Here is a 14,962-nt window from a genome sequence, read left to right as displayed (position 1 = left end):
TAAGATTTCTTAATGGTAAAAAGAAACATAAAAAACATGACTGTTTTTTCCCCCAGCATCGACTATTAATTCCTGTTGGTCCTGGCCAAGCATATTATAAGATTATAAGAACACTATTTTTGAAGTAGAAGGTACAGCGTAGCAGTGGTCAAGATGCATACATTTAATGAATATTTTGCATTTGATCTGAGTTTATTAAAAACTCTCAGACCAAGATACCTGCCTATATCTTTTTAATAGTAACAGCAGAAAGGCTGCCTCAGATAGAGTTAAAAAATATCAGTAATATCTAACATTTTTTACTACAGAAATTAACTAGGTAGTGGACTTAGACGTTCTGTTAGACAGGCCCCTTAAACGAGTAAAACTGAATTGTAATAATAAAAATAAAAAAAATTGCCTGGCTTCTCTTTGCCCAGATAGAGATGCTGGAGATTCAGGGCAGGGGTGTCTATGCTTAGAGTGGAGTATCTGGAGTTTATGAAGTTTGATAGTTTGATGTTAAGTGAGGCAGACTGAATGCAGGACAAGTAGGCTGCTGTGACTTCTATTGCTGTGATGTGATGCTAATACAGTATAATCACTGAACTTGGAGACACTTCTGCTCTTCTCTTTGGAAGACAAAGAAAAATAGAGCCTGTAACCCTCAGATTCTTTGGTTTTACAGACAAGCTGTAATGGATTATGAGGTTAATACCTTCCCTGGTAAATTAAACAAGTCTGAGACTTCAGAAGCATGTGTCAGGTGGTTTATTAGGAGTACATTCATCCTCACTTGGGAAGTCATTTGTGTTTCAGAGTACTGCTGCTTCACCCCCACTCTTTCAGTTGTGTTCCTTCTTTTTATGCATCATGTGAAAAAATATGTTATTTTGTCTTTTTACGTATACCCCTGCGATTTGATCCCTGTCCTAGTGTCAGTGATTCTTTCCGATTTCACTGTTTCTATATCAGAAAATTGTTTTTTTAATTATTCTATTTTTTTCCTAACCAACAGAGTAAACACTACCACATAGTCAAAATTCATGTAATAATCCAAAGTGTACACTTATCTTTGTCAATAGATGAAATACGACAATTAAGCATATCCTTTAAAGCTCAAATATCTTTTGTGGTGTTTACACCTCTACCGTTTTCAAAAGAATGTTTTGGTTTGGAATAAAAATATTTAGTTTATACAGCACAAATTCAGGAAAAAATAAATCATACAGACAAACTTATGTTAATTTTTAATGTTTCATAATGTTAGATATTGTGACACATGTTTTATTGACTGTCCCTTTCAATCACTTCTTACCTGGTTTGTGTTTTGATGGCAATTTTTAAATAGCAGAGGCATTCAATTTAAAGGAGCAACACAGACTTTCTCATTCCATCCCTTTAGGTGGCGCTACTACGCTTAAAGTGTGTTTACCACAACAAAGAAAGGGAAAAGAGAGTTACAGCACTTGCATGTCAATGCATGTAATTAGAACAAAGCACCTTTCCACAACAGTAACAGTAAAGTCCTGCCACAAATGACTGAGCCAGCAAGCTTTCAAGGTCATGAAAACAATGAATCCTGGGGAGAAACAACTACATGTTTGTGATTACTTCAAAATAATAACTAAATAAAATCATTAATGCAATATTAATAATAAATAATCAAATACATAGAATTGCAATTTAGAGTTTTGGAATAATATTTCAGCCCTGCGGGTGACACAATCAAATCCAATAATTTCCTCCAGCTGCATGAGAAACTTTACTGACCTGCAGAGTGTTCTGACCTCAACCTTATAAAACAACTTTAGGATAAATTAGAGTAGTATTGCAATTCTGGATTTCACATTATACTTTGAAAATAACCCCAAGCCTTGTGGGGGATGTCTAAAGAAAAGTACATGTACATACTTTGCATCTCATTCTGTATTCTGTAGGTGCAATATGATCTCTAGCTAAGTGATGTAGCCTTAGATTTGTTGGAGATGCATCAATTAACTAATTTAATCTTATATACGATACATTGTCTTGTCTGCCTTGGTGTAGATTTGGAAACATGGGGATGATGCAAGCTTGGAGCAATTACCATGTACATACACTCACTGGCCACTTTATAAGGGTACAACTTCCTAGTATCAGGTTGGACACCCATTTGTCTTCAGAACTGCTTTAATCCTTCGTGGCACTGATTCAACAAGGTACTGTTGAATCAGAGTTTGGTCCATATTGACAAAATAGCTTCACATAGATACTCAGATTTGCCAGTTGTACATCCATGATGCCAGTCCCTTGTTCCACCACATCCTAAAGGTGCTCTGCTAGATTAAATCTGGTGACTATGGAGGCCATTTGTGTACAGCATACTGCATTTCATGTTCAAGAAACCATTCTGAGATGATTAATGCTTTATGACAAGGCACGTTATCCTGCTGGAGATAGCCATATGTAAATGGATACACTAACGGGATGGACACAGTCAGCAACAATACTTAAGTAGGTTGTGGCCTGAAGACGATTCTCAATTGATGGTAATGTGCTCAAAGTGTGCGAAGAAAATTGTCCCCACATCATTGCACTACGACTACCAGCTTTAAGGGTTGGTACAAGGCAGGATGGAGCTATGCTTTCCTGTTGTTGACGTCAAATCCTGATCCTGTCTTAAGAATGTTGCAGCAGAAATTGAGACTTTCCCATCTCCTATCATCCGGTTTTGATGGCCCTGTGCAAATTTTTGCCTCAATTTCCTGTTCTTAACTGACAGGAGTGGCACCTGGTGTGGTCTTCTGCTGCCGTAGCATATCAGCCTCAAGGTTCAACATGTTGTGCATTCAGAGCTGCCTACCTAGTGGCTATTTGAGTAACTGTTGTCTTTCTATCAGCTTAGACAAGTCTGGCCATTCTTCTAGGATTTTTTGCGTTAACAAGGCATTTGTTAAAGCATACAACTTTTTTGCCCCCCGGTGCCCACGAGCACCAAGGGGCCCTCATGGGCCTCTTTTAGCACAACTCACCACTGGGCTAAGATTGACATTTTTATTTTATTTTGTTGCCCTTCTTTTTTAATCATTTATAGAGTGTTTCATCAAATAATCACACAGAGTACCTAAGACAGTCGACCCAGAACCTTGTGGACTGGTGTCAGCAGAACCATCTTCTGAATAACGCAGGGAAAATCAAGGAGCTGTCCAGGGAACGGACAGTGAGATAGCGTACTCTTATAAGTACCTATGTGTTCATCTGAATAACAAACTGGACTGGACTCACGACACTCACAACACTCAGGTTCTGTATAAGAAAGGTCAGAGCAGACTCTTCCTGGTGAGGAGACCGAGGTCTTAAAATGCAGGGGGCGCTCCTAAAGACCTTCTATGACTCTATTGTGGCATCAGCCATCTTCTATGGAGCTGTCTGTTGGAGCATTGGCTTATCTATAGCTGAGAGAAAGTGTCTGGATAAATTGGCCAACTCTGTGATTGGATGCCTTCCGGACTCAGTGCAGAAGGAGGGAAACAAAAGGATGCTAACTTTATCAACATCTCTGTTGGATAATGTCTCCCACCCCATGCATGCAGCTGTTGCAGACCTGGAGAGCTTCTTCAGTGACAGACTGCTGCACCCTTAACCCACCAGGGAGCGTTATCACAGATCCTTCCTCCCAGCAGCTGTAAGACTCTATAACCACCACTACTCCCAACAACCTCAATAAGTTGTTACATTCATGCTGATTTTGCACAGTTTCTACCTTAGTCAGTTAAATAACAAGCTGCTATCATTTTGCACATCTATGATGTTGCTGCTATTTTCAAATATCCATTACTGTTAAAATGTCCATAGCTGTATATTGGTTATTTTATTTTGCAGGTGCACAGTTTTATGTTGTTAAAACACTTTACAGTACAGTATGTTAATGTTTATCTTTTAACTTTTCACTATTATGTTATTTTTTTATAAATTTTTTAAGGTCCATATTTGTGTGACTATTTTCTTTTCTATAAATGTTTTGCTAATGGAAACACCAGAATCTCCCCATTGTGGGTCAATAAAGGGATTTTCTATTTTATTCTATTCTCTAAAATAACAATATAAAGAAAATTAGGAACTAAAAGAAACAATAAATATGTTTATTATGTATGACGTTTAGGTAAACGCTGATCCCTCCCTGATTGGCTGAATCAGTTTTAAATGCATTACTTCAAATGTAGATGGGATTATATAAGAACAGAATACAAGTTAAGCTCCAAGTTGTCAATTGAGGGTTACTTTTGGTTTCTGCTAAGACCTTGTCTCATGCAAACCATAGTTGAAACTTTAAGTTTGCCTCTAATGCAGTTTAGATTTTGCCTATATGTTGTCAGCCTATTTAATGTATAAACAGATGAGGAGATTAGGTTTAGATTTTATGGTCTTTTTCAATAAAACCCTCATCTGCATTTACCCCACATACAGCAATGATCCAATCAATGTAGGATACAGCCGATTTAAACAGCCACATTCGTGAATCATGATGATATGCTAATATCTTCCCAGTTTTGATTTAAGTAGTATCTATTCTTGTTTCTGCTTGGAGATTTAATTAAATGTGCCTAACCCACAAATGACATTCAGAAAATGTTGTTCTACTGGTAAGAAGCTATTTATTGCATCATGGTTAAGTAGTTGGTAGTCAGCCGAAAAGAGACAAATTAATTGATTTATTTAATCAGTGTAAAATCTTTGTTTTTGTAAAATAAGATGGTGACTCTGTCTGGTCATAGAAGTAGTTTTTTTTATTCAAAGAAATTCTGTATAAAAAAATTTAAGGATGCCATTGCTTAAAAAACAGGGAGATGTTCAGCTAATTAAAAACGAAACACTTTCTTTTATTATATTGCACAAAAGCTCAGAATGAAAATAAAGTAGCTTTCATTATTTGTCTGTCTTTCTTCCTTTAATGTCTCCATCCCTCAAGTGGCTGACACAGATATTGCTCTTGTTTTGTAATTTCCCCATCTCCTATATTTTGCCCGTTTCTTGTTCCTTTCCACATCTTGCATCACAGCTTCGCTTCCCCCTCAGTTTCCTTCCTTGCCCCCCCCCCCAACTCAACCTGCTCATCTTGTCCATTTTAATCTTCCTGCTACACCCGCACTTCCGCCTGTATTAAAAACTATGAGCTGGACGTCTTTTGTGCTGCAACAGAAGACATTGTTTGTTTCCTGTGTCAGTGGGCAGATGGGCAATTCTTTGAAATTAGCAGAAAAAAGAATTTTGACTTCATCCCGCCTTCTTTTTCTGGATGATATGAAATGTCTCATTTCAACAGTAAATGAAGCAGACCAAAACAAAAATGTCTGCCAGCTTTTCCATCAGCAACATCATTGCAGCGGAGGTTTATCAGCCCCAAAGGGAGGCACTGATGAGGCTTTTAAAAACACTGTAGACATCATTTTCTCTCTTTGTTTCTCTTTTCCATTTAACTAATACATTCAAATAATTTTACTCCTTTAAACCAATCCTTCATAAACAAGAAAACTGTTATAAGAACAGAGTAAGAAAGTTATATATATAACATGCTAAGGATTACACGACTATGAGCAACAGAAGACAACTTTTATTCAAATGTATTCAGTTCCTTTTTTCCCACTTTTCTATATTCAAGTTATTTTTTCCCGCCTGTCCAAGTGATTAGCAATAAATGTGTGATGCTCTTTTTAATGAGAATTATTGCAATGTAAGAATAATGGTTATGAAAAGGTAAATGGAAGGCCATAGCATCCTTACATATTTCACCAAGGTTTACTTGTATTTTCTGATCATACATTTTTTTCTCTTTAATCCTTATTTCACCTTTTCTCCCATTCTAATCTGATTTTGCAGACAATGAGTCTGATTAAGCCCCTCTTTAGCCACAACTCAATGATTAATTTTTCATTCAGTCTTTTTTTCATCTCTAACTAAATGTTTTCTTTTTAATTATTTGATTGGCTTTGGATTTTTTTTAGAGGCACAGAGCAATGATTATTTAATTTGTGTGTCTGAGGACTGAATACTATGAACACGGCTAATAAATGTGCAAGCATGTTCACCAACTACGGGTATGGATCTATAGATTGACCTTTACTTCTCTCCCCTGACCATAGATAAACCCTGAAGCATCAAGTTATTATAACATCTCCCCAAAGACATTCAAACCTTTCCGTATCAGCGTGTCTAAAAACTTGTATTGTTTCATAATAACATAATCTCATTTCAAATGCCAATAATATCTAATCACAACATGGCATCTGCAACTGCCGTCTTTACCAAATCGAAAGCAAATATTATAAAGATAAAATAAACATTTAAAGCCCATCATAGAATAATCATCCTAAGATAAGAACAATTAAAAGCTAATAAATAAAAGGTGATTTCAACCTACTCATTGACTTTAGTGGAAACATCACCTCTGACAAAGTGCCCATAAAAAGTCGATCATTCAAAAGACAGGCGACCCCCCATCTCCTCCCATCGATCCGTGTAAGGAGACAAATCAAGTAGATGCAGGCAAACACAAAGAGCCGTCAGCCTAGAAGCTGGATCAATACTGGGATTATGCATGCCTGCTGGAATATTTGTGTTTGACATTGATTATGTTCAGTTTTGATGGAAATATTGTTGAGATCAGACAAGCTTTATGTACATACAAAGCAAGAGCAGAAAATCTCAGGACGGAGACTGGAGATAGATCTGATAAGATGCAAGTGACTCAAAATGGCTCGATAAAACACAATTTCCTCGCGTTGTTCCAGCGGACAGCTTTGCCCTTAAATTGAATGAAAATATGACATAAATATTTCAGACACGGCTGTTATACTATGAGCAGCTAGAAGCACGTCAACAGAAATAACTAAAAGATGCTGCTGTTATGTTTTGACATAATAAGAAAGAAAAAAAAGCTTCACTGTGTGGTTATTCATACAAGAAGACAAGCTGACCCTGTCAATTTATCTCGGGTCCTTGACAGCTTGGGCCTCAGAGATAGGGGCATCAGTTGCAAGTGTAAACACTGTCTAGACAAAAGGATGGTGAGAATATATGCTTAAAGAAGAAAAAAAATTAGAGATATGTTCCACAGAGGAATATTTATACATCTTTAAATCTTCTTAAAAAAAGGCTTGAGATAAATAAGGGATTAGGTTTTTAGCCATACTGAAAATAGGATTGTTTATATAGGATTAGGAGGAAATCTGCTTGCATATGAAGCCTTGCAAGCTGTCACATCACAGAACAGAGAAGCTCTGATTACAACACATCATATGAATCAGTGTTAATGACACTTATTAGAATGCGACTCAGCTAACGGACGGCAAATGTTGCTGAACCTTTGCTCAAAGTAGAGCTTTACCATTTTAAGAAAAACTACATGCAGTATTATTGCTGCAAACAGCTAAACCTGTTTTTACAATGACCAATCTGAATTTTCTTCTGAACTTATCTTTACAATTTCCCCATCAATCTCCATGAACTATCTGATCTTTGCAGGTTTTGGGTATAAGGCAATGTTAACAGATTATCTTACATGTTATGCAAGCAGAGTTTCGCTGCATTATATGATGCAGCTCTTTTTGCAGGTATACTATATCAGTTCTCTTTCATTAATTTAGTTTATTAATACAGATCCCTATTAGCTAAAGCTTTGCTGCAACTATTTCCTAGCGTAACAAAAACATGTAGATCAATAAAACAGAATAAAGGATTTGTAAACTCTAAGAATACAATGAAATAAATAGAAAAAGAAATGATTAGTACAAAAAGAGCAAATATAAATAAACAAGGAGATGGTATCTATCCACAGGGTTCACACAGTAGGCTAAATCATAATATACCTCCTCATAAATTTAATACCGTAATTTTAATTATAATAGCATGAACCGGCTGATCGTAAGAATAACTAGATTATTATTTTTTTTTAACGTCACTAGTAGCTCGTATTATGTACAGTGGGCTGACACGAAAGGGAGTACGAGAGAGGGGGAGAGACATGCAGCGAAGGACCACAGGTCTCATTCGAACCCTAATCGGCCATTTCAAGGAATAAGGCCTCTGTGCATGAGTCGTGTGCGCCAACTTCTGAAGCATGCCTGACAGACACATAGATATACTATAACACACTTGTCTCATGTAATTATTCTAAATAGATAATTGCATCCGCATAGGGTGTGACAATGGGTGCAAGGATTTCATCCTGAATCCTAATGGCAGTCAGGGTGTCGCTGTCTAGCCTGTATAGGTCTGTGCGTCCCGTCATGGATATGCCTCCCAGACCATCACTGACCTCTGGTCATCAACAGCTCAGCTGTAGAGGTGGTCAGCAGCACCAAAAGTGCATGTACTTCTTGCGGAGGATGAGAGCTTGCCTGCTCCCACCCATCCTCACCACCTTCTACAGAAGCACCATAGGGAGCGTTCTGACCAGCTGTCTCACTGTGTGGTGTGGAGGCTGCAGCGCCTCAGACTGGATGAAGGTGAGAAGAGTAGTAAGAACAGCAGAGATCATCAGGGCTCCTCTTCCCTCAATTAAAGACATTTCATCCCAGCGCTGCATGTCCCGAGCCTGTAACATCATCAATGACCCCTCACACCCACACCATGGCCTGTTCTCCCTGCTGCCCTCTGGGAAGAGGCTTCGAAGCATCCAATGCAGGTCCAGCAGATTCCATAACAGTTTCTTCCTCACTGCCATTAGACTGCTGAATGTTACGTAAAATTGGTTATTTTATTTATAAAAGAAAAAAAAAAAGACAAATATATCTAAGTCTAAGTCTTACAAGACCAGAAGAAATGACTGGTTTTGATCTAAAATTAATCAGCTTCTCTAGGTGACTTTCTAAACACTTGTCTGGTGCATCAGACTGAAAGAAAAACTTAATATTCCTTTTTTTTTTTTAAGAAAAGCAACAGTTTGAAAACCATAAGACAATGCTGTCACTATATGTGAACTAATTAACTTCCTATGAGTCTAATCAAGTAACAAATTACTCACATGATGTATATCTTAAGTCAAAAATAGAATTCTTTATCAGCACCTAATGAAAAAGCAATGCATGTTACTTTGTATAATGAATTAAAACCAGCTGAGAAACATCCTTATGGTGCTTCTTCAGACCCAAAAATCCACATTGAGTTCATCATTATTTTCAGCAGCAGTATGGTGTTTACAATAAACGTGCAAAAATGCACAGGCAAACTCTGCAGGCAGCTACTAAGTTGTGAAATTCAGCTTTTGTGCGACCACTCAATCAATACTTCCTGAGTGTCGGGTAACACAGGCTCACTATACTGTGCCTCCTAACATCGATCTGTGGCAATTGGTTATTTTGCCTTTCCACCACTCCACCGCAAAATCGACCATATAATATTTTCACTGTCTTTCAATGTTTTCAGAATAAGGGCTTGTTCTGTACCTCAGGAAATGACCAAGCACCTGTGGAGTCCTCATAAGGAAACATAAACAACCACAAACACAGTGAGGAGGTGAGAGAAAAATCAGGAAAAACCTAAAGTATTTCAAGTTATTATGTTGTTTAAAAAAATACTGCAAAAATTATTTAAATATGAAAAATTGAAGTACAGTAAGGCTAAGGTTCAAATGCTCTATATAAAAACATAGATATGGGAAACAAATACTTTAGTCTTTAGGTCTGTTTTGATCCCTGTTCCTATCATAGTCCAGAAAGTTTAACTAGCATCTAAGTTCAGCAGCACCTGAACTTTTCACCTGCCCTGAAATGAATATACCTTTTGTACGGAATAACATTAGCCTTATCTGAACATCAGCAGCACAGATCAGTGATCAAAAACCAGCCGTGCATAAACGGCTGGAATGCCAGCCATCTGCCATGGACGAGAAGCTGAGAAAACTAATTTTCAGCACCTGGCGTGATGTCGACTGGGAAAAAATGTGTCCTCAGATGATCACAGCTCCAACTCTGAAAATATCTGTTCAACTCTGTCAACAAGTTGGTGGCAATACAGAGCAACAGAGATATGAAAGTAATAAATAAAAAATATTCTCTGAGGCTTAGTAAAAGAATAAAGGTAAAGATTTTTACACTGCAGAATGAATAGTTATAGGCAAAGTAAAAATAAAAGTAAAATTATTTAGAAATTAGAACTTGTAAAAATTGTTAGGGGAAAATGCTAATCAGAAAGCTGCATTTGGTGCTTGTTTGTGACTCAACAGATTTACGCTAACATCATTCCCATTTGTCCCCGTCGTACTTCAAACTCCATCCTTCTACTCTGGCATCACAGATTTACAACTTTCAGATGTATGACCCTTCAGCTGCTGCGGCTGATGGATGAGCAGAGCTGCTGCAGCCTTATTGGCCATCAGACTGATGACTTCAGGAAGTAAGGGGAGACAGAAAGGCAGACTGACAACAAGAGAAAGAGGATAAGGAATGAGAACATACTTGAAGCCTGGTGCCATGTTGGCACAAGTCCCCGTGCGAAGCCAGATGCAGTAAGGGTCACGGGAGGCCAGGCATGCTCTGGAGGAAGAGGAGACAGAAGAGAGAGGGTAATTTATGGTTATTTGGAGGTCCAGGGGGTTCTATTGTAATGGCATAAAATGCATAGACTGACTGAAAATAAAGCAGATCATTAAAGATTCAGCAACTCCCATTTTCCCATAGAAATGGTCTAAATATCTTCGTCAGATCATGAACCTTACTTACTTTGTCAGTTATTTTTCTTCCTGAGCTTATTTGGCTGATCAAAAATATTAACATTAAAACTCAAAAGCATCTAGAAAAAGTTTAATCCTTCCTATCCATCAGCGATTTCAAGTTCAGGCAATGAATCAAAAGCAGAAAAGATAACTAGTTCAATGGGAATCTAAATAGCAAAATACAATGTACAGATTTTTTCCCCCTCTCATTTAAATTCATAAGAAATTCATTATAGCCAGCTTTAACAAAAGCATTTGTCATTCAAAAAGTAGGAATACTTCAGTTAAGCAAAGCGTTACTACAAACGTGGACAATCTTGTTGGTATAACTTGTCTTATTATAGAAAAACCCACAATGATCACAGAAACAACTTTAATCTGACAAAAGAAAAAATACAATTCTATGAAAATGAACAAATGAAAGTCAGACATTGCTTTTCAACCATCCAACAGTCCTGTTGGTACAAATAACATTTTGCTACAGAGACCTTTAAGGCAATCCCTGACATCAAACAATTCCTTTAACTGTCAGTGAGACTTCTGCATGTACTTTGGTCCACTCCTCATGAGCAAACTGCTCCAGTTGACTCAGGTCTTTTCAGACACCATGTTTCAGCTCCTTTCAAAGATGCTCAATAGGATTTAGATTAGGGATCATAAAAGGCCACTTCAGAATACTCTTAAAGGTATAGAGGACAATCTTTTATTTCTTGTTGGATCATCTAAATAAGTGGTCCTCCTGATTATCATACCCCTTAGCTCTCTTTTTCTGCACATTCTCACTTTCAGCCGCATATCTCTGGTTTGAGGGAGTCATCGAAGCTCACCTTTCTTACCTCTTTGGGTATAGAACATGGCCGAGGGTCGTAAGAGAAAAAGTGTCTGCGAACTGTATAAGTAGAAAAGAAAGGCCTGTATCGCGGAATGCTATCGGGGAACTCTCCTCACAAAGCATTATGGGATATGCTGTCAGAGCGGCCCGCTGTCGCTACCCAACAGGGGCGACTAATAGCTAATATGGCACGTGGAAAAATGGGCTGAAAATATTATCAAGCTATATATTTTAAACGAGGTTGAATAAAAGCCCTCAAATGGCCTTTTGAAGCCTGCCACACAAGGTAGATAAGGAGATGTTCAAAGAAATACTTGCATTGAAGATCAAGCACACACATAATACAGCTTCTTAACATCCCTTTTTTGTTTAGGGACAGTGAGCCGTCACGCCGTCTCATCATGTGCTTCTGAAACACACACAGGCGCAGGTGACAGCAGCCGCCATCAGGAAGCCTCTTCAAATTCAAGAAAGCCCACGGTAACACAAACAGTGGCCGATATCCCAGACAGCACAGCACAGCACACGTGCCTGTTCACACATCTACTCTCAAACGCCTTCATCCATTACCAGTCCAGTTCTATTTGCCTTCTGCCTATCACTTACGCACGGACACGCAGTGGCACAATTCACAAGCAAAACACAACGCCGACAAGGAGGCCAGCCAAAACAGCAGTGCAAGTATTTACCAGTGCTGTCACACAATCACACCGCAGGTCATTCTGAATACAGAAAGCAAGTCCCAGCAGCCAGGGAGTGAAGTCAAGGCAATATTTCTCAGCAAGAATGTGAGATTTCTGAAAGCGAAAAAATATTGGAAAGGATGAAAAGAATTCTTGAGGTTTGTTTATCTTATTTTTTTTTTTTTAAGACAACCAGTGAAATACTCAGCTTGGTTTTTCTCCACAGTTTTCAGAGGCTGTTTTCCTCTCTACTGAGCTCTGATGTGACTACAAGTGTTGTTGTTTTTTTTTTTTTATTAAATAACTAACAAGTCTGTGGCACTTACGTGTTAACAGCTGATCATCCAGCTCTTAAGGGGTAGCTTTATTGTTTTGATTTGTTTAGCCAGGACACTATACAGTCTCAGATCTGAGGCACTGAGAGGAAACAACTAATTCTTCCCTTCACAACACACCTAAACCATTTTTGATGGCACAGTCATAAACACTTTTTTGAGCAGATCATTGCCCAAAGCATAACATTACCTCCTCATTGTTGCCTCATTCCTGTAGTACAGGCAGCTGGTTTCCCACCACATCCAACAAAACAGACCCCCTCATTGGCCAATGATCCAGTTCTGATGCCATTTCACCCAGTGCTGGTCTTTTTGGCAGTGAAGATTGGTCCACATTGGGACTCTGAATAGCCCATTTCTATATAGTCCAGTTCAGTTCAAATTACAATGTACTAGTATTCTGACAACTTTCTATCAGCTATGAAAAGGCCAAATTCTAACAATGCAAGCAAAAATAATTTGTCAAAAAGATTTTCATTCCACAAATCATGATAAAACGTCTAATTTATGGTTCGTAAAAGTTAAATCCACTCGAAATGTTGTTCATCAACTATTTAATAAATAAATCTAATGCAGGCATCATTCACACTCATTATTTTATGTCATTCCCGCTCTTAAGTTTGAGTTTTGGGTGTAAAAACCCCAGTGAAATGATCTGATGTTTCTGACTGGGAGCAAACTATGTGTATCTTTGCGTGCTGGAATTCCAGCTGGTGGAAGCCTCTCTTTGCTCCTGCAGCTGTTGCCACACCAGACAGGCTGGCTTTCATTCATCCCGCTCAGTGATTAAAATGAGGCTGATTAAAACCAATGTAAGTGTGTATGAGTGTGTGTGCACGTGCATCCCTCTCAAGTGATGAATGTGCTCTAATTTGGGCAGTGAGATCTGTTCTTTTCAGCCTAATGAAGTCTATAAATACAGATCCTTTATGTTCATATTTTACGATTCAGATCCCCCCATTATTACCCCGAATACACACGTGTTTCTACAATATTCATTATGTTACCAAATTAGGCTTGCTATTTTAATATTTAAAAAGATTCCCCCATTCGTAGGGAACAAACTTCCAAGATTTTTTACAAACTCATACCCCTGAAAGTGGCTTCAATTCATTACTTTAACTAATTTTTTGTTTGTGCCAGTTTTACTTCTGTTCCTTACTTTTTGCAGGCTCCATGTTGGGTGCAGCGGCTGAGTGGTATTCTGATAACACAGCTGGTAAAGGCAACAAACAATGCGTGATGGTCTTTATCCAACTCCAGTCCCAGAACTCTTCTGTCCTCCTGGCCCTGAACATTGCACCTGAGCAGACAAACAGAAAATAGAGCATTACTCTTAAACTTGGATACGGGTTTAATCATCTGCAAGAGCCACATTAGAAATCTGAAGAGCAATACTTGGAGGGGTTATACACGTCGATGTCCTCTAGCAGTTTGGACCCAAAGCTGTCATTGGGATGTGTGCTAGCCAGAACTTTCAGGACATGGCCATCGTCTGAGCCCAGGAACATCACCGTTCTGTCCTTAAGGGGACCAGCTGAAACATCAACCACAATCTGGGTCAACTTTGACCTGAAAGAAAGAAGAAAAAAAAGCGTTTAAAATCCTACCTATAATATTACTTTGCATAACGTTTTGAATGCATTTAAAATTAATAACTTACAGCAAAAGGTATGACTTGTATGACAAAGTATAAAAAGCAGATTGCAGGTTAAAGCCTCACAGATGTTGTCATTGTTTAGAAAATATGTGAGGAACTGGTTTTTGAATTAAAAATGTATTTATATATAAAGAAATTTAGGCTTTTAGGTTGTTTTTGTGAGAAAACTTTACTTCTGCATCAAAAATCAATAACTACCTACTCTCTACACAGAGCTGAAGCATCGCTGAATATTTGGCCCCTAGGTAAAACAAAAAAAATAAAAGATAAAGATAAATTGAAGTTTCTTGATCTCACAATTGAGAAAGTAACACTCTGCATTTAACCCATTCCCTTTGTGGAGCAGTGGACTGACTTTGTGCAGCGCCTGGGGAACAATCAGGGATTAAGGGTTAAAATGAGTCTCAGTTTTTAGGAAAAAAAAACTTTTATCAGTTGATTTGCTTTTAAATCTTAAATAAACTTTTCAACTAGGCCACCACTCCCCTCAGAAGAAGGTCCTACTGAGATTTGAACTCAGATCACTGAATTCAGAGTTCAGAGCTCTAACCATTTCACATAGTTCCCTTATTAGACAGGACTTTGTTTGCATTTTGTCCAAAATTTAACTGGCAATTTGCTCTTTAAATGAGCCTTCTATTTACTTTGCTTCATTTATCTTAGGAGGTGATTATTCTGTTGATTTTCCTTAAAATACGATTCTTCAAACTACAGCCCACAGATCAGTAAGCAATAATTTCTATTTTGTTGATATTCTTTGTGTAGAAGGGACACAATGGC

At 38.0% G+C, this 14,962-nt stretch overlaps 1 protein-coding gene across 2 annotated transcripts in view; it reads right to left on the bottom strand.

Moving 5' to 3' along the window:
• The window catches only part of LOC107084518 (semaphorin-6D-like), a 201,063-nt gene that overhangs the window by 44,439 nt on the left and 141,662 nt on the right, over positions 1 to 14,962 (bottom strand). For both annotated transcript variants that reach the window (XM_015374399.1, XM_015374397.1), the window contains exons 16-18: positions 13,921 to 14,094; positions 13,685 to 13,825; positions 10,416 to 10,493 (exon numbers count right to left, since the gene is read on the bottom strand). In XM_015374399.1, the coding sequence (XP_015229885.1) occupies positions 10,416 to 10,493; positions 13,685 to 13,825; positions 13,921 to 14,094 (393 nt within the window). The remainder of the gene's footprint in view (positions 1 to 10,415; positions 10,494 to 13,684; positions 13,826 to 13,920; positions 14,095 to 14,962) is intronic.

This window comes from Cyprinodon variegatus, unplaced genomic scaffold (assembly GCF_000732505.1).
Source record: "Cyprinodon variegatus isolate N-32 unplaced genomic scaffold, C_variegatus-1.0 Scaffold101, whole genome shotgun sequence".
NCBI lineage: Eukaryota > Metazoa > Chordata > Actinopteri > Cyprinodontiformes > Cyprinodontidae > Cyprinodon > Cyprinodon variegatus.
Note: the sequence above shows the minus strand (reverse complement) of the source record. Positions and strands in the feature narration are given on the sequence as shown.